Source organism: Schistosoma haematobium, chromosome 1 (genome assembly GCF_000699445.3).
Source record: "Schistosoma haematobium chromosome 1, whole genome shotgun sequence".
Classification (NCBI taxonomy): Eukaryota; Metazoa; Platyhelminthes; class Trematoda; order Strigeidida; family Schistosomatidae; genus Schistosoma; species Schistosoma haematobium.
Genome location: NC_067196.1, coordinates 62,868,107 through 62,892,700, shown reverse-complemented (window position 1 = coordinate 62,892,700; position 24,594 = coordinate 62,868,107). Strand labels below are relative to the sequence as shown.

The window sequence follows — 24,594 nt, the reverse complement described above, 5'->3', positions numbered from 1 at the left end:
ACCTTAAAGCGAGCTCTTCAATAAGATCAAAGCATACCAACACGCAAATACCAATGTACTCTTGAAATTACTGAATGAAGGATCGCAAAAATGTAACATACTGTTATAAAATATGGAAATAATCAACTTTATTTTCAACTCAACAGAATTATTAAAAGTCAGATAATCGAGTGAATGCACATGTTTACTCAGTCATAATTCATATAGGATTCTGCAGGTCATCGTAATTCGCCACAATGACCATCAATACAATCAGAAGAAATGAACAAGAGAAGATACAAAATAATGTCATTAAAAGTGAATACTAAGCACACAAAATGTAGCTTGGAAAGAACGAATGAAACGGGGGGATAAATCGTAAAGCTTCAGAAATATAGTGGCTATGGCACCAAAGATTATGATCATCTTGTAGACATAAAATAAGGACCCCAAACATGACGAAACGATTGATTACAGTAAATAATTGATTGATGGACTGATGCTATATATTAATAAGAATTTACATTTCTAAGTGATGGGTTGAAATTTAAACTTGACAGAAGTACTAAACAACCAAACAAACCAAATGATTTTTAGGAGTTTTAACTGGGTTTGTTGGTATTAAGCATACATAACTCAATACAAATATGGATAGATTTCTAACAACTCATGTATACTAACGTTTTACAACAAATTAATTTTTATTTCAGTCATTTAACATTATTTCGTCAACATGTGGTGTATTGTTATGAAAAAATGGGGTCTATTTATTGATATGTTGATGAAAACAATTATGAGTACCAGTGGAATCGATTTACTGCACTATATTTTGCATGTTGTAAAAATAACATGCCAACGTTCACGCGCAATCTTGTAAACAGAATAACAGAAAAAATAACAAGCCAATGAGCCATAGAGATCATCCTAGTATGTGCACAAATATTATGAAAATAATCACTGATTGGAGACCTGAAATTTCACGTTTACAAAAATTCTTATTTTGCATTTTATGACGGATAATGAAAACGTAAATAACAAATACAACCAACCTTTTAAAAATATTAGCTTCTTGCCAATTTCACAGAAAAAAAAAGATTAAATTATATTCTAATAACTTGCTTAAAGTCGATTGATGAGGAGTCTGATGGAAAGTTAAAATTCATAAAAATTAGGTTTAATCTAAGAATTGCTTGACAACAAAACATGGTTGTCATCTAAATAAACAAGTTGATCAAATTATATATAAAATCACATACGGTATTTTTCTCTGTAGAATAACCATGTATATTTATTTTGAAGGTAAATTAATTATATAATACAAAATTACTAGCATCAATATTAGTAATAGTACACTGGTATATAATTAAAGAGGAAATTTACGTAAAGCTGGCTTTGAAATATATATATATATATATATATATATATATATATATATATACTAATCTCCAAAAGAACCTTTTACAGACGAAAACAATCTAAGCTAGGAATTTTTGTTTTAGCGGGCCGTAAAACCAAACTGACCCACCTCATTACTAAGGAAATCAGAACGAGAAAAAAAAACGAAAAAATCAGCAAATTCAAAACAATAGTAAACTGACTTCTGTTATGACTCTCCTTTTTTGAACGTTGTTTTTGACTGACAGCTTTAGCAGGATCTTGAACTGGGTGATTAGACAATACTGGAGGTGTACTAAATAGATTCGAACTTGAAGAGCTATTTGGAGAACAAAAGGCTTGATGGGGTGCTGAACTAGAAGTGGTAGTGGATGAAAGTGAAGGTGCATAGATTGGTACTGGAGCAGTAGTTGGGGAATGAGAATTGGGTAAAAGCATTCCTAAACGTATATTCTGTACATCGGAAGGACAGCATCCAGATTGAGTGGCAGGACTTAATACGATAGAACGAGATTTATTTGATGCAGAGGAGCTGGAATAATTGGTAGAATATGCATAGTGTGAATTAGTTTTCTGATGGCAATCCATTAAATCAGTAGTTGTAGGCATTGAACTAGCAGGAGAAGAGCTAACCATACCGCTATAAGTAGCAGTTGAACCTGGGATCAATGGAATTAAATGTGCGGGTTGTCCGTGAAAGGAAGAAGCTTGTGGTTGGTTGTGAACTGATGTGCTTCCAAAGGGCTGCCATGCGAAAACTGAATGTGGAGCCATATTAGGTGTTCCTTTACTGATTGGAGCACTTGAACTGCCTTCTAAAGATGGCAGACGTTGTCCATAGTCAAACTAGAAAATCGAGAGAAAAATGAGGTGATAAATACTAGGAAATGCAAAAAAGTAAACTAACAGCAGAAGGGCGACACTCAAGTGAAGTTAGAAAAGTAAATAGACTACCCTAAACAAACATTCTATAGACGAACACAATGCAAAAACCGGTACAACAATACAGTGTTTGAGAGTTACAAAAAAGACTGAATTACCTTTAATACATAGTATCTAGTATTTTCGCTATGACTTACTAGAGTCAAGAAACATTCGTAAACCCAAGGACGGGATACAGTATAGAAATAAAAAGGATAGCAAAATCGAACTACAACAGCTAAATATCGAACACTTGATATAAATCCTCAACGGTAATCTATATCTAGAGTAATTTGTTCCACATTCAAAGACTAAGTAGTTCGAACTGAGTGAAAACAGGTAATTTGGAAAAATCTGACAGTATATATAACACATGATAAAAAATATATTGTTGAGAAGTCACTATTTTACAGAAGACTAGATGGTATTTCCCTTATCCGGGTAGTGGATAATGAAAAATATCAATATGAATGAGGAACTCGAAACATGAGATGGCGTTATCATTAATTCAAGACTAACAAAAGTTCTACTTGCCTTCTAATAACCGAACAGTGAAGTAGAATTGATATTTAAAGCATGAAAATACAATCTTGCTCTCTAAAGGTAAAATGGATGTATGAAATAATTACTTAATAACTGAAAGAAAAATATCAATGAACTACAGAACCAGAGAAATGATATATATAAACTACCTCATTTACCGGGTACTTGGGCATGAGCAACATTTTAAGTGTGAGGGTTGATGATATCGCTCGGTTGCCGAAACAAAAGTAAGCTGAAGGAAGTGTGAACCTATAAATTGATGGCTGGAAGTTGAACACCTTAACCATCAGGGAACATATAGAATTAAACACAACCTTATGTGAAGTAAGGAAATCGTAAGGTTACCTATTACGAAATGATCGGATGGTGGATGATTTTAATAATGTTAAGTCCCCTCAACTGGGTGCTTCTCTTGGGAAGTTTCCTCTGTTATCTCGGTGACATTACCACATATATGCACTATACCACTGATTTTTACGAAGTTGATATCTCAAAAGTCAAAACGTTCTACGGAAGCTGATAAGGCGCTTACTAAGTAAAAAATACATAGCAAGTGAATTGAGATAAACACATTATATTAGTAGATAAACAAGATGTTGAATGTACTTTTACGGTCCCTTAAGTCAAACGTTACTGGTTCTAAACTGCGAAACCGTAAATTCAAACTGTGACAGACTTGTTGAAGATTTATAGTGTCAAGAAAAGTGGGTCCAATGTTTGGGTGGTTAGCTTTCCCCCATTATTTTCCAGGCCCAAACCCGTTCTACCTACTTTGATTTAGGTAACCAAGTTGCACCACTACCCCTCACAGTTAGAGTGTAACTTAGAGCTAAGCCTGATAAGTTAATAGAAAAAAGCTAGGTATCATAGAAGTGTAGCTGATAACTAGGTCCAACACATTGTGAAATGATAGATATAAATACACAATATTTACATTACTTAGAAATAATATTATAATTAAGATGTTTCCATTGCATGAATATATGAAAAATTCGACAGTATTAATGAGAATAAATAATATAAATCATTTCAATAATTCGAATTCATAAAGAAACTTCCATAATTCAGTAGAAACCACGAAGTCAAATTTATCTAACAAGAAAACTACTGATACAACAATCAAAGTGAGTTTTAAATGCATACTGATCGTACGTTGATAAGCATAAGCTTAAGGGATGTCTAGTTGTCAGGTAGATCACGGATAACACAAAATGATAACTGATATTTTAGAGGTTTTGAATCAAATCAATATGGGAGCTAAGTGTTTCTAAAAAAAATATAACTATCATTATTGAGTAAACGTTTGACGAGATATTCTACAATCTGGCTTCTTAATATAAATTAGTGAAGTAGAGCAAAGAATATCATGCATAGTTTCAAATTTAAAATGGACTATTACAAAAGATTCTAATGAAAAGTAATATTAAGTCTTTGAATGACTTCAAAACCTACATTTTATGAGCGAATTTAAATACATGCTCATAATTAACAATAGACGATGTAAGATGACTATGAAATCACATCAAAAGCCATGAAAAAAAACAAAAGAAAAGAAAACGAAATGAAGAAATAACAATTTGAAAAGAAAATTACATGCTGGTAATTAAAATTAGATTAAACTAATTCGATGGGTTTTTCTTTTCTTAAAGTACACTATTTAAGTGCATACGCGTAGTGTGTGTTTGCATTTAATTTTGTGTGCACATACGCGCATAAATTGGCTTGTATATATGCATATATGTGCAAAAAATTATTGATTAATCTGAACAGTAGTAAATTGTAATAATAATAATAATAATAATAATAATAATAATAATAATAGTGCAAATATATTTACTACTGACAATAAAAAGGATTTTTCTCATTCAAAAAGACTATAACATATACTTTGAAAAAACACAATTTATATCTTTTTTCTACAACGATAGAAAAGATAATTATCATAATTAGTAAATTAGTACTTGTATATATATAATTCAAAAATTGGCAGTTATCATCTCCTCCATCATTTTATGAATCATATGAGCCATGTTTTAAAACTAAATATCACCAGAGGAATAAAAGAGAGAAAAAGCATAGAGTATATTATGAAAGACAAAAAAAGAGAAGAGTAAGAAAAGATAAAGTAGAAGAAAATCAGGAAGAAAAGAGGAAGTAGTAATGGTAAATTATTTCAGTATGATAATGAACAGATATTGAGTGAGAAAAAGTTGATGAATCCAGTTTTTTATGTTGGATCATAAGTGATAAAATTAAAATTATATAATTATAAGGAAGAAAAATTAAATCTTGGAATTAATCATGGTATATGCAGATAGATTTACACAAGTTTTATTAATTTTAATTAGTGCCCCCAAATGCTCTGGTATGTCCGAGAGTGGGGTGGGGCCGCCCTCCCTCTCGAAATGCTCTCACACGGCCACGCGTATACAGCCTCTGCCAGGAAAGTCCTACTCACTGCCTTCTCGTGGCGGGGGTGTTGTTTACGAAATTGAGAGGACAAAAAGTGAATGTCCAGCGCTTTAACCGGAATCCAAAACAATGGTTCAAGGATCCTGAGGGATTAAATGGCGTATTAACCAATTGTTGGTCACCGGCTACCATGAGACTGCATCCCCTCACGATGTTCCATTGCCTTGTGGGTCAGACCAAGGCTCGGGGTGTGGCCCTCTAAGAAAACCACCTACTTCGGTCTGGGCACCCGGGCAGTACCACAGCCCACACACATATCGAATGAGATTTATGTGATTAAATAAATAAATAAATAAATTTTAATTAGTACTACATAAATTTACGCGTATAATTGAAACCGGTAATTAGAGTTTATGAAAAATTATCGTGATGTATTAGTTATTCGAATTCTAAGATTTTAAAGAAATCCGACACTCTGTAGACTGAGATGTATAACACATGCTCCAGACACTATAGTAGATTTAGAATGGACATCACTGTTGTCTTTATTATAAATATCATTAACTTAAGCATATTACAACTTCTACAAAAGCTATACGGACTAAAAAACGGCTCAATTTTTTTAAATGAAATTATTTGTAGGACAGATCTAATTTTATATACTAACCGTACAGGAAGTATATAGGTTAGGTCCATTTTCATAGCTTTTCGACGGTTTCTCTTAACTAAATACTATGAACAAACACAGTAGAAGCACCCCACGAATAATGATTTGAGTAAAAAGTATGCAGAGTCGGATAATGGTGGAACTAACAATAATTAACAAACATTTTGACATATCAGATTGATTTCTATGATGAGACCGAACTTTAACGAAACTAATAATAAAAGCATTGAAATTATTTCCGATTGATAAATTGGAACTTTAAGTCAAGCAGTTACGTGTATAAATTCAAACCAATTGTTAGGAGAACTAAAACAGTTGATTAACACAAATTTTTTATCTCATACGGGTTTATGCAGAACGGATAAGCTATTCCATATGAAATACAAATTGCTCTTATGAATATACTTTCCAAGATTCTGCAATCGACAAGTACTTGATTTTGTAATGCTCATTTTTCCAAAAGAGTTAAAGAGAACGAAAGGACAGGCTAAAAACTGGATCTTCACTACATAAGGATATCAGTCTTTCAGAGGTTAATCCATACTTTGAAGTGGGCATTAACAAAGATTTGATCAGAACACGAATTTTATTTTATTTCATTTAGTTTCCATCAGCTGCTTATAACCTAGAATATTTTAGAATTAAAATTATCGTAAAAGATAGTGTATTTATACTATTGAAATGGATTATATGTCACTATGTATCATCGTGATGGAGTGACGACTAAAAAAGAAGTAATCAGATTGATAAAACATAGAAAATCTTGCAAATAAGTACAAGTTGAAAGGGAATTGTAGAACATTAGAATAGCAATTTAAGTTTATAGAGCTGAAATATCATTTGATTAAACCATGAAGTAGATTAACACAAGTTAATTGCTAATATATATATTCTCATTTAACTAATTTCACTGGTATATGTATCTTAACTTTTGCGATAATTTTTATTCTACAATACTACAGGTTGTGAGTCGAAACGAGAACGTAACAAAACAAAATAAATTCGCGTTATTCTGCTCCAAAATATTTTCTATAAGCGACTAACAGGTTGATTGAGTGTACCGAGAACAATGTATACCGAACTTTCTTATGTACACAGTTTCTTAGCACGGAATAAAATGATTCAACTTTCACATTCATTTGGATATAAAATACCAACCTAAATAAGAACAGAATGAAATATACATACTTGTCAGGACGTGAGATTGCATAGTTCCATGAAGACTTTTAGTTTAATGTGACAAGTCAATTAACATTTATAATCAATATACAACCTTACAAAACGTGCGTTAGCCAAAGTTCCCAAACCACATAGTTTAGACTAACTAGTCAATGAATTTACGAACAGATACCATGTTTTGATTTGGACATTCATAGCTTTTTTATAACCCTATTCTTACAGCAATCAAAACAGATTGTGATAAAAAATAACATGGAAAATTAAGTACCAAAGTTTTTATGTGATACATCTTAAGATGGATATAAGTAAATACTGATTTATCGAACAGATTCATAGTGACAATGGAAACTTGTATGCTGCTAAAAAAATTAATTTAATACAAATCAGTAATCAATCGTATATATATATATATATATATATATATATATATATATATATATATATATATATATATATATACGCAACGTCAAAGCTTACTGTTTAACGTTGGTTAAATACATACAACTTAATTATTATTACACTCATCATCAAACACGCATAAGCATCTAAAAATATTTGTTAAAATATAAAACTCAAATTAGCAGTACATGTCATTAAAGTTTTCACACAATTTGAGAGAATTACAATAGTCAAATTAAATCAATATGAAATATTGACTTGATTAAATTGATAGAAAAAATTTCTGTTTTATTTAGTAGTAATTCGCTATAGTACTTCATCTCATACTGCGCATATGTGCATGCGTGAATTAGTCTAATCACTGTAGAGTGAAATAATGATGGACATTATTAATGATAAATGATAACTAATGGAAGATTTTGGTTCTTTTTTACGTAACTCCATAAATTATAACAAGGTATTAGATGGTTCTTGAGTGCCCAGGGCTGAAAGCAAGATAGATATAATAAAAATTTCTCGATTTTTAGTGTAAAGATAGGAACAACAACGTTGTAGCTTTTCATCTTTTACTGAGTTCTCCTTCTTCCGGTGTTATAAACCGTAGGTTCCTATTTTAATACCTTTGTGTAACAATATAAGTGAGATATATGTCAATTAGTTTCATTTAATTCTAATGACAGATTCAGTGTAAAATACGCCATAATCTATCGCAAATCTACAAATCTACACAAAGCTGAAAATAATTATACAATGCTAAACACTGGTGGCCTTTGATTTCTGTATAGCAAACCTGTTTCCTGAACCTAATTCATCTGAGATAAACACCAGAACTAGCCAACACGTAAGTTGAATCCAAGACTTTTCAAGAAGATAGGGACTTTCCCTTTTAATAAAGTCAGTTATCTGTATTCATCATTATATTGTTAGCGACGATAAAGATCTTATTTCTAAATACATCGGAAGTTAATATTGATCAAGAAAATGATTGTCTGTATAAGAGAAAACGACGCTAAGGACACTCTTAAGATTCATTTCTGAACAGCCAACCCTACCTACTTGAACGTTGAAGTCAGTTGTCAATATGATTATATCCTTATATTTGACTTACAAAATAACTAGAGGTTAAAAATTACCATTAGTCTCATTTGAAACACGGTCAGCAGGTGTCATGATAGCAACTTTCCGAATAGGTCCGGAAATTTAAAGCTCATTACTGACGAACTTCAGAAACCTCTTGAATTTTAATTGAACTCTATTCACATATTTTAACATGGGAAAAGGGTAAGGCGAAAAAGTAATCAAATGTTTAAACGAGAAGTACTTGTTCAGTACGTCATTAGTTTTTTTCTTAAGTGGAATGACGTATCCTTACGTTTAGTTGTTTGACATATTAGATGGATTTTGTCCCACAAAACAAAAACTCACAAGAATTCAACTTATATAGTAATACTATTTTTTTAAAATCCGAACCATTGTAATGGATTAAGCTTGAAACATTCTGTTATATCTTGAAAAAGCTGATTTTTCGATATACCGCGAATAACTGAGCACTAGAACACCAAAACCCTTCCAAGTCGCAATAAGAAGACAGAAGACTAATGAAAGGAATATTATTCCAAACAGTGTCAATCATAGTTTTTAGTGAGAACGAAATCATCATTACAGTCTTCCAATCCGCATACAGGGGGTTATTAGCGTTATCCAATCGGGGAGCTACACGTTGGAATTCTAGAACATTCTTCCGAAAGGTGATTGGATGGGACGTCTTCGGCTCCTTCTGAGCCTCTTACAGCTTCCTCGAGTTCACCGGTGGTCCGTCGTCACACATTCAACCTGTTTAACTAGTTGCTGACTGTTCCACAAGCAGTTGAAGTGATGTCACATTATTCATACGGCAAATATTTACTAAACTAACAATTGCGCATGCTGTAAATTCTCTAGTCAAAATGACAAACATACATTTGAAGTTGGTGGCTATAAAACGTGTTACTGACTAATTACAGTTTAGTGGCCCAGTATCTGACTCCAATTAAATCGTATGATGACTGCTATCGAAATATACATACCACAAATTCTAATATATAATTATCAACTTTAATCGCGTTAGTGAATAACAGAACTGAATAAGCCAAAAACGAGAATGGAATTTGAATGCGTACATTTCATACAATCGTTGATCCACATAGACGATCAGAAAAACAGAGCGAAGCGAAATGATGCACAGTGGAGAAAGCGAGTGTGCCAACTCCATTTGACCAAGCGTAACTCAATATTTATAGTCAGATAAAAAAATAAGTTACAGATACGTGATGAATAGGGTAAGCAATTAACACATACACGACTATATAAAAACAGTCAAGGTTAATAAGTGAATAATCAGTAAGATCAAAATGTTGAATGAGAAGAAGGAATAAATTGGTATAGTCGGAAGCTAGAATAACTTGTGTGTGCTTAACATAGAACCAGTCACCACAATAGTCCAGATAACTAAACTGAACGCATCATAGTGAAAGTATACAGCAAGGTAAGGGTAGGCTGTTGTACACATCTATGAGCCACGATTTTTATGTATCCAAGACCCCACTAAGAATTGGACCTATGGACCGTCGGACCTCAAGATGAATGCATTAACTTTTTAACTCTGAGTTGCTAACCAACGATTTAGATTGGTAACTTCAGTCAATCGGGAATATTACGTGATGGCCATCAATTATCATTAATGATGCTTACAAGGTTGAACTCAAGCAGTCACCTCCTTTAACTAAAATTAGGGGAAATATCCTCGTAGTCCCTTGTGACATGATTATTGTTAGGAAGAGGGTGCGTTCTAGGTCTGTAAAAAACCTTTATGAACAGTGAACAGATTTCTAATATACTGATATTTTCACCACTAAAACTGCTTTATGTGTCACTTGAGCAATTGTCTTATTTTCGGCATTCTACAGATCACAAGTAAAGTATTTCACATGGAGATATGAAAATATGAACGGAAAAGATAGAAGATAATGGTCATCAACCAGTGGTCTCTCTACCCATCACAGGGCTGTTATGATGACATATAGCTATAAAAAAACACTATCTCAAAGGTGAAAAATTTGAATACTAAATGGTGTTCTAATCTAATAACCAAGTATTTGTGAATAAGTCGAATTTATTTATCAATGAAACAGAAACGTACTTCTCAAAACGTAGAGGTATAACGTACTTGTTCTAGTACCCAAACTTTTACACAGATACTTTGGTCCTTTAACTTCATTCTACAACCTCCATAATTAAAATATTTATAAAATGCATGACTTGGAGGTTAGTTGGATTAACTGAAGTCAGTGTGTATAGTGCAACAGTTCTATTAGTTTGTCTACATTATCTTAAACATTTATAAACATGAAATTAAAACTATGCTTGAAATCAAACAGTTAAGGTCAAAAAATTTGGGCAGCGGTTGGTTGGTCCTATAAACCAATTACTTATTGGACAGTCAAAAATTTAAGCAACATGATAATAGTAATTCATTTATCAACTGCTCCTATGAGCGACGATATCAAAATGCAAACAACCGTTTTCTGCTTTATCATCAAGAAAAGGTTCAAGTTATTACCTTATATCCGAGATCTATCAACTTCATTGAATTATGAATTCAATATAAGGGTAATTATTATTAGTAATTAAGTTTGCTTGTTTATAAGAAATAAAGATGGATATGTGAAAATACACTTGAAAAAAGGTAAGAACAAAAAAGCACTTTTACTAGTTTTATGACATTTCATTGATTTTTTTTCTTTCTCTAAATCTGAACTTTAAGTGATCTGAATATAGACAAAATGTGCACTGTGTACAACAATTAATGCAGATTGTTTTAATAAAGAAGAAAGCAAAGAAAAATAGATGAATTTGTACGCTAACAACATAATAACAATGGTAATGATTGTTATCATAATATAAGAAAGTGAATAGATGAACACAACAAAAGAAAATACACAGGCACATTCGTTAACAAATGTCCACAAATAAATGGAAGAATTAATAAAGTTAGAAAAGAGAATAAAAGATACTTGTTTATTACTGAGACGACCATCAATACAACTGTTGTTCGCGTTAATGATACTAATATGTGGACAACTACGAAACTAACATGCGATAATTATTGAAGTGATAGTAATAATAACTATTAATAAAAATAATAACAATAATTATTATTATTAATGATTATTATTATTATCATAAACTAGGGAGTACTTTAATAAAAAATTTCAGAACCTTGTACTCTTAAGCATATTTAGTTGTAGAAAGAAAACTTATACAACAATAAATCTTCATTGTGTTACGATGACGATATCATTTTTAGTTCAATTAAATGATAAAATATATTTACTCTCTAAACATAATTTGGATTGTTTATACTATAAAAACGAGATAGACAAAAATTGCAAACGAATGATTTTTTTGATAAAAATTGATGATCAACTACAAAAGACAAGACTGTGTCAGGGATAAAGTACAAAATTGGTACGTACGAATTGACTAAGACAGAGCTTAACCTTGAGTAATAGTGCATTTGATTAAGTTGAAATACACCGAGACAGAAGCTACATAACAAAAATAATTTTGAGTTTACATAAAAAGATGGGTGAAGAATAATATTTCTGGATATCCGTTATGAGCTACAACAACCAGTTATTTTTAGTATCTTATTTAAAGCAGGTAATGGGCCTAACATTTCTCATATAACTCACGTTAACAGCAAGCTTTTACGAGGATTGATGGCGTATTATAGTACAGTAAATGAAAATCCTTTTCCAAACTACATGAATAAAAGTAGCAAACAAATTTGTTCAGACTCAAATTAACTGTTTGCGTGATGATCTTGATAAAACTGCATCTGAGTGTTTATATAATTTCACAGAAAGCCTAAGTATAAATACAATGGTCAATCTTGCCTAACCCAAACAAAATTTATCATGACAAAAATGTTAAAGGGAATTTTAGACAAGTTTATTTGCATTTTTTTAATAAAAATATTGACCGGTTCTCTCAGTGAAAAGGAAGAAGATAGAAAAACCTGTTGGTCCAATTTTAGTAGTTACCATCCATGGCATTTAAATACATTCATCGATCACCCCAAGGTCAAACATGTGCACTTTATGTATTATATGGATGTCCTATATAGTGACCAAACATTTAGCATAAATCAAACTACATATATGTAGAAATATTGGTGTAGATATATATACCAACAAAGATACACACAAAGCCGGTTGTTTTATTTCTGACAAAAGTTGGACCAATTGTGGGACAATAACCTGGATTAAGTACATATCGCTTTAGCTTGGCAAGGTCATACGTGCATTTGCACAAAATATACACAAATGCTAATCCAATTTCAACTATTATAAATAAGACAAAACTACACAGGTTGTACAACTATGAATACAGGGGTCCTGAAGGTAAACACTGGTAACAGTAGGAAAGATTGTGTAAACCACAAAAAAGGGATTTTCCCTGTCCAGTAATTGCACATTGAGAAAACCTAGTAGTTTACACGAGACCATGAGTTATTTGATTAACTCAAGTGGCAAATCTCATGAATGAGACATACACTGAAAAAAGTGACTTTAAATCCAACATAAAAAACGGTAGCACCAAAACTGCAAATTATTTTACGTCCTATGATCTAATGTCTACTTTGAAAACGACTAGATCACGAGATCCTATAATCTTGGAGTCTAAAATACTCTGGTAATCCGACTACAAAATCATAACAGCTGGCCTACCTACTGCTTCTTCAAGGAACAAAAAATTAACTGCCCATAACTGGAATCCAGATCATCTGGAAAACAAAAACCCAAAGTCGGTAATTCCTAATGACTTCTATGAGACCACTACCGTACAGTTCTCATTATGCGGTCTGAAGAGTTCACATGTGGATGCTTTCCAAAAACTGATGCTCTAGTTATCTAATCATTTAGCCCACATCCTGAATATCCAGTAACTTGAGAACTTACTGTCACAGAAAAGCGATATACAAAATCCATTGAAGTTATATCGATAGAATTTTAATCCAATGTGCTAAAATTTTGTGTATCAACTGTGAGATGAGAATTTCAAAACCTACACACCTACTTTTATTTTGTCTTTTGATGATCACAGAATCTTACGTCATAAAACAGGCATCTGAAAAACGATACAGTTGCTACGAAAACGCACACTTTAACGAACAAAACCAGTATTATATAAAACTTAATTTTTTAATAGTCATCAAACTTCTAAAACATAGAGTATGTGAAAATATCCCATACAAAACCTGGTAGATCTTATTATATATCATGATGAAAAAAACAGAATAATAAGGTTAAAAGTCATTCGGCCCTACTTAATTCAAATACAAAGGACTAACTACGGGGTTTGATGTGAAGTCCCGCTGCATCTACACCGACTGTCACTAAGCTTGAACTCAAAAGAGGTAAACCAGAAATTAATTTAAAAACGAATTTGGCATGAAGGAACTCTAACATGCAACAGCATGGATAAACATCGAGTATCTCATCCACTAAACCGCCATCGTGTCCCAGCAATCTCAGTCAGTCAGTAACAACGTAGAACTTCGTACGTACGTACATCAGTTCGAGTTGCCACACCACAGCAATTTAGTTCTGAATATCAGAAATTGGGAAATACCGAGTTACAGTAGCAATAAGTTTTAAGCTTCTTGAACAAATTGCTGGCTGCAGTGACCTAGTAATATGGTTAATAGCACTTTGGGATTTGGAACGATACGTCAAGGTTCCAGGTATTAGTGATGACATAAGAACTGTGGTGCACATATACTCAGATAATTAGTTCTAAATTAGACTAAATCTAAGCCAATACTCAAGATATAACTGTGATTGAGATTAGTCAAATATTTAAAAGGACTTGAAAACACTACGTTTTTCTCGAAAAAAATTACACTGTCACGGAATACAGAAATCTTGTACATCTAACAGCTAGCAAATAAACTCCGTCTTTCGTAATTTTCTGTCAAAAATAGCTATACTTCGGGCGCTTAATATTAAACACCAGGATATGTAGTATCAAATGACAACCTAGTCACACTAAACTTTAAGTTAGGTTGACAAAAAAATGACATTTGTTCCTATTCAGTGAATAATTACCCTGCAATAATTTGGTTTATAGGTCAGTCGTAATCTAATTAACTTTATAACAACTACTCAAACTGTAGGTAACTGGTCCCGAATAAGCGACTACTACTTTTGATCATTATCGTATAAACGATGTTATGACGCAAACTGAACCGTAAACAAGGTCTTCGAGTGAAACAATAATTATTTAATAAATAAATATTACTTTTAAGTGCAGTATTCTAGATGTTGTATGATAATGATATCGTACCAAAAATTACTATTAGAATAACTAAACTGACTGAACTGAGCCTAACAGTCGATTAGAAACACACATGCAGTAAACCGCATAGGAAAAGAATTTGGAATGTTTATGAGGAATAAAGCTGGTGAATGACAAACGGACAATAATAACGTGGTGATGGAAACTAATTGTAGCTGCTATTTATGTAGTGACCAGGGAGAAAGAAAATCAAATGGAGACATTTAAGGACTGAAGTTAGTCCTAAACTAACAGTATTTTGGTAGAACTAACAATCGTAGCAACATGATCTTTTTCATAAAATAAAAAATAGCAACCCGTATAAGTTAACTAGAACAAGTTCAACAAATAAAATTGTAAAACCTGGTGTTTTAGATGGACAATGGAAATGACAGATTTTAGATCGGGGAAGTTACATGCCCATTTTGCGAGTTGCTCGAAATACGGTAAATGGGGGGGAATTCTGTAAAACATACAACTTTCACCACTCTGAAGATGTGTAAAAGATAGAAAATAAAACCAACCGCTGGTATTTTTAGTTTTCACCACTTTCTAAAACGGAGAGGCATCTTGATTGGTAACTAGAACCTCCAACTTCGATGCACATCATTAATTAACTATTTTATCCCTTGAGGGAAACATGATGTCAATAAAGCTAACAGTTATACTATAAGACACAGGTATAAGCATTACATTTCTTTAATAAATAACCTCAGGAAGTTTATATGAGAACTTATGTGCGCGACATCACAAATCTAAAATAGCGCATGGTGGATGTGATAGATTATGTGTAAACCATATAACATACAAGTATTTCAGTAACTAAAACTCCAGTGCGATATCTGTATATAAGTTGTTGAAGTGGTTCACTTTATTGAACTTATACAACTACAGACATTTACTATTGACCTAGCATATTTTTGTATTTAAAAATGAAGAGACTGCATGAGAAAGACTTGATAAATATTAAAACGGAGAAGCACTTAATTGTTTCTCCAAGAAATAATGACAGACTAAACACTTTTAGGGGCGATAGTATTAAGCAAACAACTAGGCTTCAAGAAATTTGGAGATGAGACGAATAATTGAGCTTCTTCACTCTACTGATGTCTAACTAAAATATTTAAAGCATAATATATTGACTAGAATACACAGCTAGTAAAGACAGCCTAGTCACATGTTATCTGACCCATAAACTTTAGCATGAATTGCAAAAAGCAATTCAGTCCATTAATTACATCCTGACCTTTTATATAATACACGTGATTAAATTGACATATCAGTTTAAAAATATTTTCTACAACCAGAAAACCCATCAGAGAGTTAAAGACGTAAGGTTGTGAAACTTAGTGGAGAAAATGACTAAGAAATCCTAACTGTAGATTTATACTTATAACAAGAAAGTGACATTGCTTAACATTTTTGTTAAACATTATGCAAAAGTACTCAACACAAAAACATTCGAAACTGAAAATCGTACTTAGAAAACAAACATCACAAATAAGCGACCAAGTGTATAAAATAGAATAGATATAATAGATGTATAACGACTAATTAATCATTCATGAACATTGAATTAACAAAGGTACATTAAGGAAATCAAGTATTTAACAACATTCTTAGTTCCTGTGTACTTTCATGTTCCCACACCTCTCCCCTTGATCCTTTGTCAAACAATCCGTCAGTAACTTAGAGACAAACCACCTAATTAATATAAGATTCTTTTGGTTTGTATTCTGCTCACGTTTTACAGGAGCTGTGTCCGAACTAATTGCACTCATGTTTCAATTTGTAACTTCATTCACATAAATTAAACTGACCACATCTCGCACTACAGTGACGGATAGACCGTCAATTTATGTCGAATCTTGCTTTTTATAACCGATATTATGGTCAATAACATTAGTTACAACCATCAAAAGTAATTGGTTAGAAATACTGGGAGGAAGAAACACTAACACTACCTAAACAATATTAGTGTTAAACTTCTCGCCCTGTTGAATAAATAAAATTTAGTGTGGGTTTCATTGCTGATATTGAACCAAAGATAAAGAGGACAAACTAGTTAGTGAAACTATAAAGCTCTATCGAATGGAGTGGCTGAAATGTTTGATGCATTCCCAACCACCAGTGTGTTGTGTTGGATAGCATAAGAGCACATCACAAGAAATCTGAAGGTGAGACCAAGATATGGGATCAGTTAAGTAAATCATCAACCTTTGAATCAAACAGTACAGCTAAACTCTGGAATCATTGGTTAAGAACTCAAAGCTTAAAATCAGTCACAATAGGCGCAGGTGCAGTTAATTTCAATCTTATTTTAAACATTGAACGTTACATTGTTCGATGCCTGTCACCATACGAAAGCATTCCATTGCTTTCCCCAACGTTGATTCGATCTGGATATGTTCACGAGAATGAGGGTAACTTGAAGTGGTATTCACTTGCTCCAAGTCCCATTTCGTTTGTTTCCCACAAATTAACCGTAAAATAGACACGAGTCACTAATGGGCTAAATCTCTATAACTTTGATCTGATTGGACTAATTAAAAATATGAATTCTCCAAGTCTTTAAAAAGTAAGACTTATCAAAACGCAGAGGTGAGAAGTTACCGGAAAATGTTTGCAGCTATATATTTAGTTTTCTACAAACTCAGCCATCATTTCGAGAGCTATAACTAACAAATCTAAAAGCTCTTAAGAAAGAGATATTTTAAGTCTACATTCATAAGCACTGACCACCATGGCATATATTTCACTTGTTCTACTTCGAGAGTCAATATTCTACAAGACAAATGCCTGAATGTCGTAAGGAAAAATTGATACGATCATCAACTCTAAATGGATTACTTTGATATTTCTTTAAAACATGATGGAAAGCTATTTATTACGAAGGCTTCTTATTCAAATCGCATAGTGATTACAATCCAGATTAGCACATATTTAACACCGTTTGGTTTGCGACTAAGTTTTGGTACACATGGTGTCGTTTGATGAAGACACTGACAAAACCCAGTCATCCTAAAGCATTATGTAACTATGGAAAGATTTTACAGATGTACTTCGCTCCCCATAAATCGCAATTATCGCTTTAAAACTAGTCTGCGCCAACTAATGATTGAGTATGGGGTGGTTGAGCTAGCCGACTACGTCATCTTGGAAATACTATCAATTAAGATCGGTGCGTCTGATGAAATATCACCACCGATTTCGAAAGGTAGCTCGAATTTTGACACATTTTATCACGTAAGGCGTAGGCAAGATATTCCTCACTTAATTAATGGTCGAATATACTCCGTAGCAGTTGGGTTTTTTTCCATGTTATGACTGCGAAACAGGTTTTTAAAGTGAAAGCTATTTAATCAGATACCTTTGAAGCAATCCTCGCGTACATCGGGACTGACAAGTTGACAATGATAAGGTTAGAAGCACAGTACTACGTAAAAACGGCAAACAGACTTGAGGTAGCTAGTCTTCATCAACTGAAGTGGTTAGGACATGTGCTATTTATGCCCCATCATCTCTTACCTTGACGTACGATGTTTACTGGTGTCAGTTGGAAGAAAGTTAGGAGCAGCCAGACAAAGACATGGCATCAGTGAGCGACTATTGGATTGGGCAGTAGTGATGAACCCAGACTACTTGTTTAGGGTGTGTGAATACCAAAAACAAGAGTTGGAGACATCAGATAATATGGTTCAAAATTGTTCGCAGTGGTGCATACGTATTTACCCCTGGTTTTTCCCTTAGAACGTGATTTATAAAATTAGCTTTACTTTTAATGCTGCAGATTCTTTTGAAATCTCATGTTTTATCCTTAGTCTTTTCTGTTACAAATGATACTGCTACAACTTTTGGTGCAATTTTAGTAATCACATATCTCTGTGGTATTATGGTGTGGCAACTTGAACCGATGCATATATGTAGCAAGTTGTTTTATGAATGACAATCTAAGAACAGTTACACGTTTAAACAAAGCAATTAGAATCGCTAATGATATCTACTTTCACAACAAAATAGAGAAAATCTTTACGATTAGAGACTAAACTAATATACTCAGCAACTAGTTATTATACAAAAATAACCATGAACCAACCTATGCGCGAGAAACTACATAAAAGTGATAAATTACCAGACGGATTGTTCAAATTATTCGCTTTTAATATCTACCCAACCGGGCTAACGAATTCGAATTGCGTGAAATTTCGATGAAGCTCCAATAGTTAAAATTAATCAAATCACAGCTATAGGAGGTTATCTTCAATCACAGACTTGTCGAGACAAGAGCAAAAATTAAACTGATCTATTGTGTTGGGTCGCATGTTATTTAGCATACCTTTATCAGGCAACAGCATATGACCAATCACAAAGGTATCAGTATTACGACAGTAACGGTAGATTGACAAAAGATATAACTGCCTTATATCAGGTCTGAATTTTGATTTAATCGCAGTATTGTAACGTCTAGATGTGAATACAAAAGCTAAATAACCATCTTTTTGGATAACCCTTAGTTTAACATAGCATGCCGAGTCAGATAAGCAGTAGTTATTGGTCGACTCAATATCAATTTATTTGATATAACTATTTACAGCAAACTGACTACAGTGCATCAAGTAGCCAATGAGAGAGACCAATACAAGTGGAAGTTAGGTAACAACGGTGTTACACAGAGGTCATCTTCTTACAGCCAAAACCGGGATTCTCCTTGGTTTTAAACACTACGAGTTTTGGGGACTTTTACTTTTTCAACAAAACAAGAACATTTGCGGGATACAGTAAACTAATTGTATTTCGTTGCTTCCTGTTCAGTTACATGAAAGTTAATAAGTCTAATAACTTCCACATAGTAACATGATGTTTCATTCGTAATACTGAGTTAAACCCATAAGTATGTGTAGCTGAAAAGAAAACAGTGAATAACAAAGAATTCATCGTGTTCTGCATACATTATTCATCTTGCTTAGTTAGAATTTGTGAGGGGAACTGCATGTTGATTCTATCCTTAAAGGGCTTTCAAATGATGTAACGCATTATGTACGGTTGATATTTTTCCGTACGTAGCCAATTATGATAAACTAACTTGCAGCACCCGGATCTATTCAGTGAAAATTAGCATAAACTATTGTTAATTATGAAGTGAATATAGTCTCAAGTTTTGTGATAAACTCTTGAAAAATTGAGTGATATCAGTTGGGAATCGAAATGAAAGTCAAATCAAATGAACGTTAAATTTACTGCAAAGCGAGCCCCAACGTTGAGAAATGACGTACAACTATAGTGGCTCAGTCGTGATAGAAATCATTATGGTAGTACTTCAATACCACATTATTAACCAATCTAAAGCTAGTATTAATACAAACATATTTATGTCAGACGGTAATTAAGCATATGTTAACAAAGGTGGAAACAAGAACATATATATTTACTTACGGAAGTTAAATCTGATATACTGTGTACCTCCGGACTCAGATGTGAAGTTTGAGGACTAGTTGCGTCAACTGAAGCACCTTGTTGCCTGAGCATATTAACCCAGTTTGGTCCGGACTTGTCAAAACTCTGGTACTGATGACATCCTGGGTCACCAAAACCTTCATGTGTGCGATGGTGATCTGCAACAACCCCTTCATCAAATTCCTCATCCATATCACCCAATGGTGTAATCATCGAATTGGCAAATTTGAAAAGTCTGATTCAAATGGGTTTACGAAATATAAGCTGTACAATATCACAATAAATTACAATGAATATCTTTGACACATGACAAGAAATCACATAAGTTCGTTAGTCAATCGCAACTGAACACGTAAGCTAACTATTTTTTCAACGAGTCCATTTTACCTGACATGATCACTAGTTCATTAGTCACTAAAAAGCAAAACACTAGCACAATAGCGAAAATACATAAAATAAGAATATCTTATGCAGCTCTCAACCAAACCATTCAAACCCCGCAGCTATCCACCCAAGTGGAGCGCACACCAATCAAGAAATCGCGAAATCAATTCAAACTTCAAACCTATATATAATCAGGAAAAATATAAACCTGTGAACTACAGACCTGTTAGCATAACTAGAATGGTTCTTAAAACTTTAGAACATATTATTCGGAAGGAGCTGTTCAAGTATCTCGATGAAAACCAGATCCTATAGGAAAACCAGAACGGATTCAGAGTAGGTTATTCCTGTTTCACTAACACTTTAGTGGCTTGTGAAAGCTAAGGCGCTCTTAATGACCAAAATTTACCTCTAGAAGTAGCCTACATGGACTTCGGAGAAGCTTTTGACAATGTTTCGCACAACCGTCTGGATATCAAATCACCTCTATTCCGTCGACATCCATTTGAACCATTTGAACCGGCTGTTACGTAAGTTAAGAAATGTCGGCAATCTATTAATATGGTTAAACTTCTTCCTGGCCGGGAGCCAACAAAGAATACGGGTGAACTCAAAGTTGCTCAGGTGGGAAACTCTGCTTAGTGGAGTGCCTCAGGGTACAGTTTTGGGGCTGGTATTATTGCTCTTATACGTAAATGACCTTCCTCGTCTTCTATGCCCACGATGTCAAGATATGGAGAGCGATTAGAAGCAGGGATGATGGTGAAGATAACCAGCAACACCCACTCCGAATCGTGTCCACCTAGTGAAATCAAAAGTCAGAAGCGAGGCGGATCGAAGATATATTCTGATAGGCTATCAATATATCGAGAATCGACTGATCTAAACTACAGGGGAAGTTGAGCACGGCGTTCCCACTCGGGATTTGATGCGGAGGCATGATCGAGCAACCTCAGATAGGTGAGTCCATTTACATAAAAGCATATAAAAATTGGTTGTTTTTTTATATCATATATAACACAAAGAAAAATCGAGATGAAACAAAGTGCTAATTAGTGTCGTATGTGCAATAATTCTTTAAATGTTCTGGAGACTTTACTCTTCTCCCAGAACGCGTTGTTTTGGGTTTGTTTTCAGATACTTTCAAATTATCATCGTGAGTGATGGCTATCGGGTGAGGTATCGCAAGTGTAGTACTCTTTTCTTTCGATTGTGTCGAAAGAAAATCGACAATAATAAGGTTTCCCTCCAAATACATTGCCTTGATGCGATCGATGCTATTGTTTGCCCCATTCTTATGGATTAAATAGTACTTAAGTTCACGCTGCAGGACTTTGAAGGGTCCTTCGTATGCTGTATCGAGAGGTCGTCAAAATGAGTGTCGAAGTACAAAAACGTGTGTACTATACCGTAAGTCAGGTTGAACGAAAACATCAGTTGACTGCATTCGAGTGCAAACAGGTGTAACTGAACGCATTGCGTCTGTAAGCCTGCCCGTGTAGGAGTTTAGATCCATATTCATTAAAGACTTGAATGAGAAAGTTTGAGCAACGTATTGAAGACGTTGCGTCGATAATTCGGCACGATTGGGCGATCCTTACCTATAGATGTGTCACAAAGTAAGGCTTCCTTACCTGTTACCATCTGTTTAATGTGCAGTTTGAAGTTGTTAAAGATAAATCGTGCTGAAGATCGGCTTCTTCTTTTTGAAGCTGGGTGAGTCTCAGAAAGTCGATTTGTTGGAAACTGTTCAAGGAAGTTATTCGAGACAAGGCGTCTGCTACTACATTGTTTGCTCCAGAAATGTGTCGAATATCTGAAGTAAACTGCGAAACGTAATCCAGTTGTCGAAACTCACGAGGTGAGTACTTCTGTGAAAATGAGCTTAAAGAAAAGGTAAAAGGTGAATTTTCGGCCTTCAACAGAGTGTTGAAGGTTCCGTACAACACAATACATATCTAGGAGTTCCCTACCGAATGTGCTATACCTCGATTCGCTAACTAGCAATCGTCTCGAGAAGAGTGCCCAAGTTTTCTAGGCTTAGTTAACCTATTATTGTAAAACTTGTCAGATTGCTGAGTCGGATGCGTCTAATGCGATACTAATGGGTGCTTGATTGTCCTGATGTGCAAGCATCGTTGCTTTCGCGATACTTTCCTTAATCATGGAGAATGCTTCTTTCGCGGTATCGTCCAAACCGATGGGTTTTGCATTTCCACGAAGTTTGTCGGTTAGAGGTTTCATAAGTGACTCGCAGTTTGATATGAACCGTCTATAGGAACTTACAAGGCCGTTAAACGTGTGTAATTGCTTAATTGTGGTCGGTTCTCAGTAATCCAGGATGGCTGGAGATGAGATTCTCTGTCGAGACTTGCTATCAAGTAGTCATCAACGTACGAGTGTACGAATATTAGGCCACGAAAGGTGTCATCTATGGACCTTTGGAAGGTCTGGGCACTATTTCTTAAGCCGAAGGACTATGCGCTTAAACTCGTAGAAGGCGAAAAGTGTGATAGTAGTGGTTTTAGGAACGTCGTCAGCAGCCATAGGAATTTGTTTATGAGATTTAACCAAGTGGATTTGTAGAACTATGGTCTACTTCGTTATTAGCACTGCTCTAATAACAGACTTAATCCTAAAATCGTAGATTTGTCATGATGTCTATAAGTCCTTACGTGGAAGTCATTGTCTACACTGACACATAGTATAGTGACAATTACCAATATATTATGGAGAACATATTCAGGATGGAGATAGAACAATATATTTAATATGATTAAAAGCAAGTTGTACAGAGCGACCACGCTTGCGAGGCCGAGCCATGCCATCCGATCAATTCGAATTAATTCAATTCATTGTTCCCGCCTTCTCCATCGTCGCGTTTTTTCTGCATTAAATGTTAAATATCTATTTCTCAGTTGTCTCGTGTTCAGTTTTGAGGATTTTCGAAACAACAGTTGTACCTTTCAAGGTAGCTGTCAAATCGTGAATGTGAGGCAACGCGTAACGATCGAGAATGGTTTTTGCATTCAATCGCCGATAATCACCAGCTAGATGCCAGTCGTTGCTGTACTTTTTAGGCGCTATATGCAGTGAAGATGCCCATGGGCTGTTTGGCGGTCTTTTGATACCTAAATCTATCATGTGGTCGAATTCATTTTTAGCCAACCCCAGATTTCGTGAGCTAGTCGGCGTGCTTTCGAGAATATAGGCGGTCCTGTAGTCGTGATGTGATATGTAACATTGCTGGTTGCAAATCAAAGGTAACGTTTCAGTGTATGGCATAGTTCCGTAATGTCATTCTGTGTCACTTGAGGCTTTTCTTTGACTAGAAAAAAGTCAGTGTTAAAAGATTTGGCGATCTCTAAACTGAGGTCTGCAGATGCAGATGATAAGTCTTGCTACTTGAGCGCTATATTCGGTTCCTAACCTGTTCTCGTAGTCCCCAAGCTAGAACTACACAGCGACCTGAACACGAGAGAAAAGGCACAAAATATGCGAGAAGCACTTTACTTCTAAGGTTCGTTCTTGTACAGAAAAACACGGGTATTTATAGATATTAGCATTTGTTAAGTGAACATTATATTTTGGCCAATCCGCTAGAAGACATATTATGCTACTGGCCAATAGTAACATGTCACGTTGGTTCTCTGGAAAGTTCCACCATGTTCTGATTTGCTGGGACTCTTCGGCTATTATAGGGCCTCTAGAGGCTCCGTTGTAGTTCTCGGAATCCGACTCAACAGCAGCCAGCTCGTCTACAGTGTTGTTTTGAAACGATACCAGCACAGATTGCAACCAATTGAAGAAGTTTAGATATGAGTTGTCTAAATAGACCATCATCAAAAGTTCTTCGGCCAATCACCTCTCCCAGCATTAAC

General features: G+C 34.2%; 1 protein-coding gene across 2 annotated transcripts in view; it reads right to left on the bottom strand.

Annotated features, from left to right (window-relative positions):
* Positions 1 to 21,022, bottom strand: part of MS3_00001820 (uncharacterized protein) — a gene marked incomplete at its 5' end in the record, with an annotated part of 29,064 nt that extends 8,042 nt beyond the window's left edge. Inside the window, 3 exons of one of the 2 annotated variants that reach the window (XM_051209319.1) lie at positions 1,578 to 2,220; positions 20,309 to 20,894; positions 20,937 to 21,022. In XM_051209319.1, the coding sequence (XP_051074761.1) occupies positions 1,578 to 2,220; positions 20,309 to 20,542 (877 nt within the window). Of the gene's footprint in view, positions 1 to 1,577; positions 2,221 to 20,308; positions 20,895 to 20,936 lie in introns of those variants that run through there. The other variant, XM_012943398.3, reaches the window with a different exon arrangement.
* Positions 21,023 to 24,594: the final 3,572 nt, after the last annotated feature.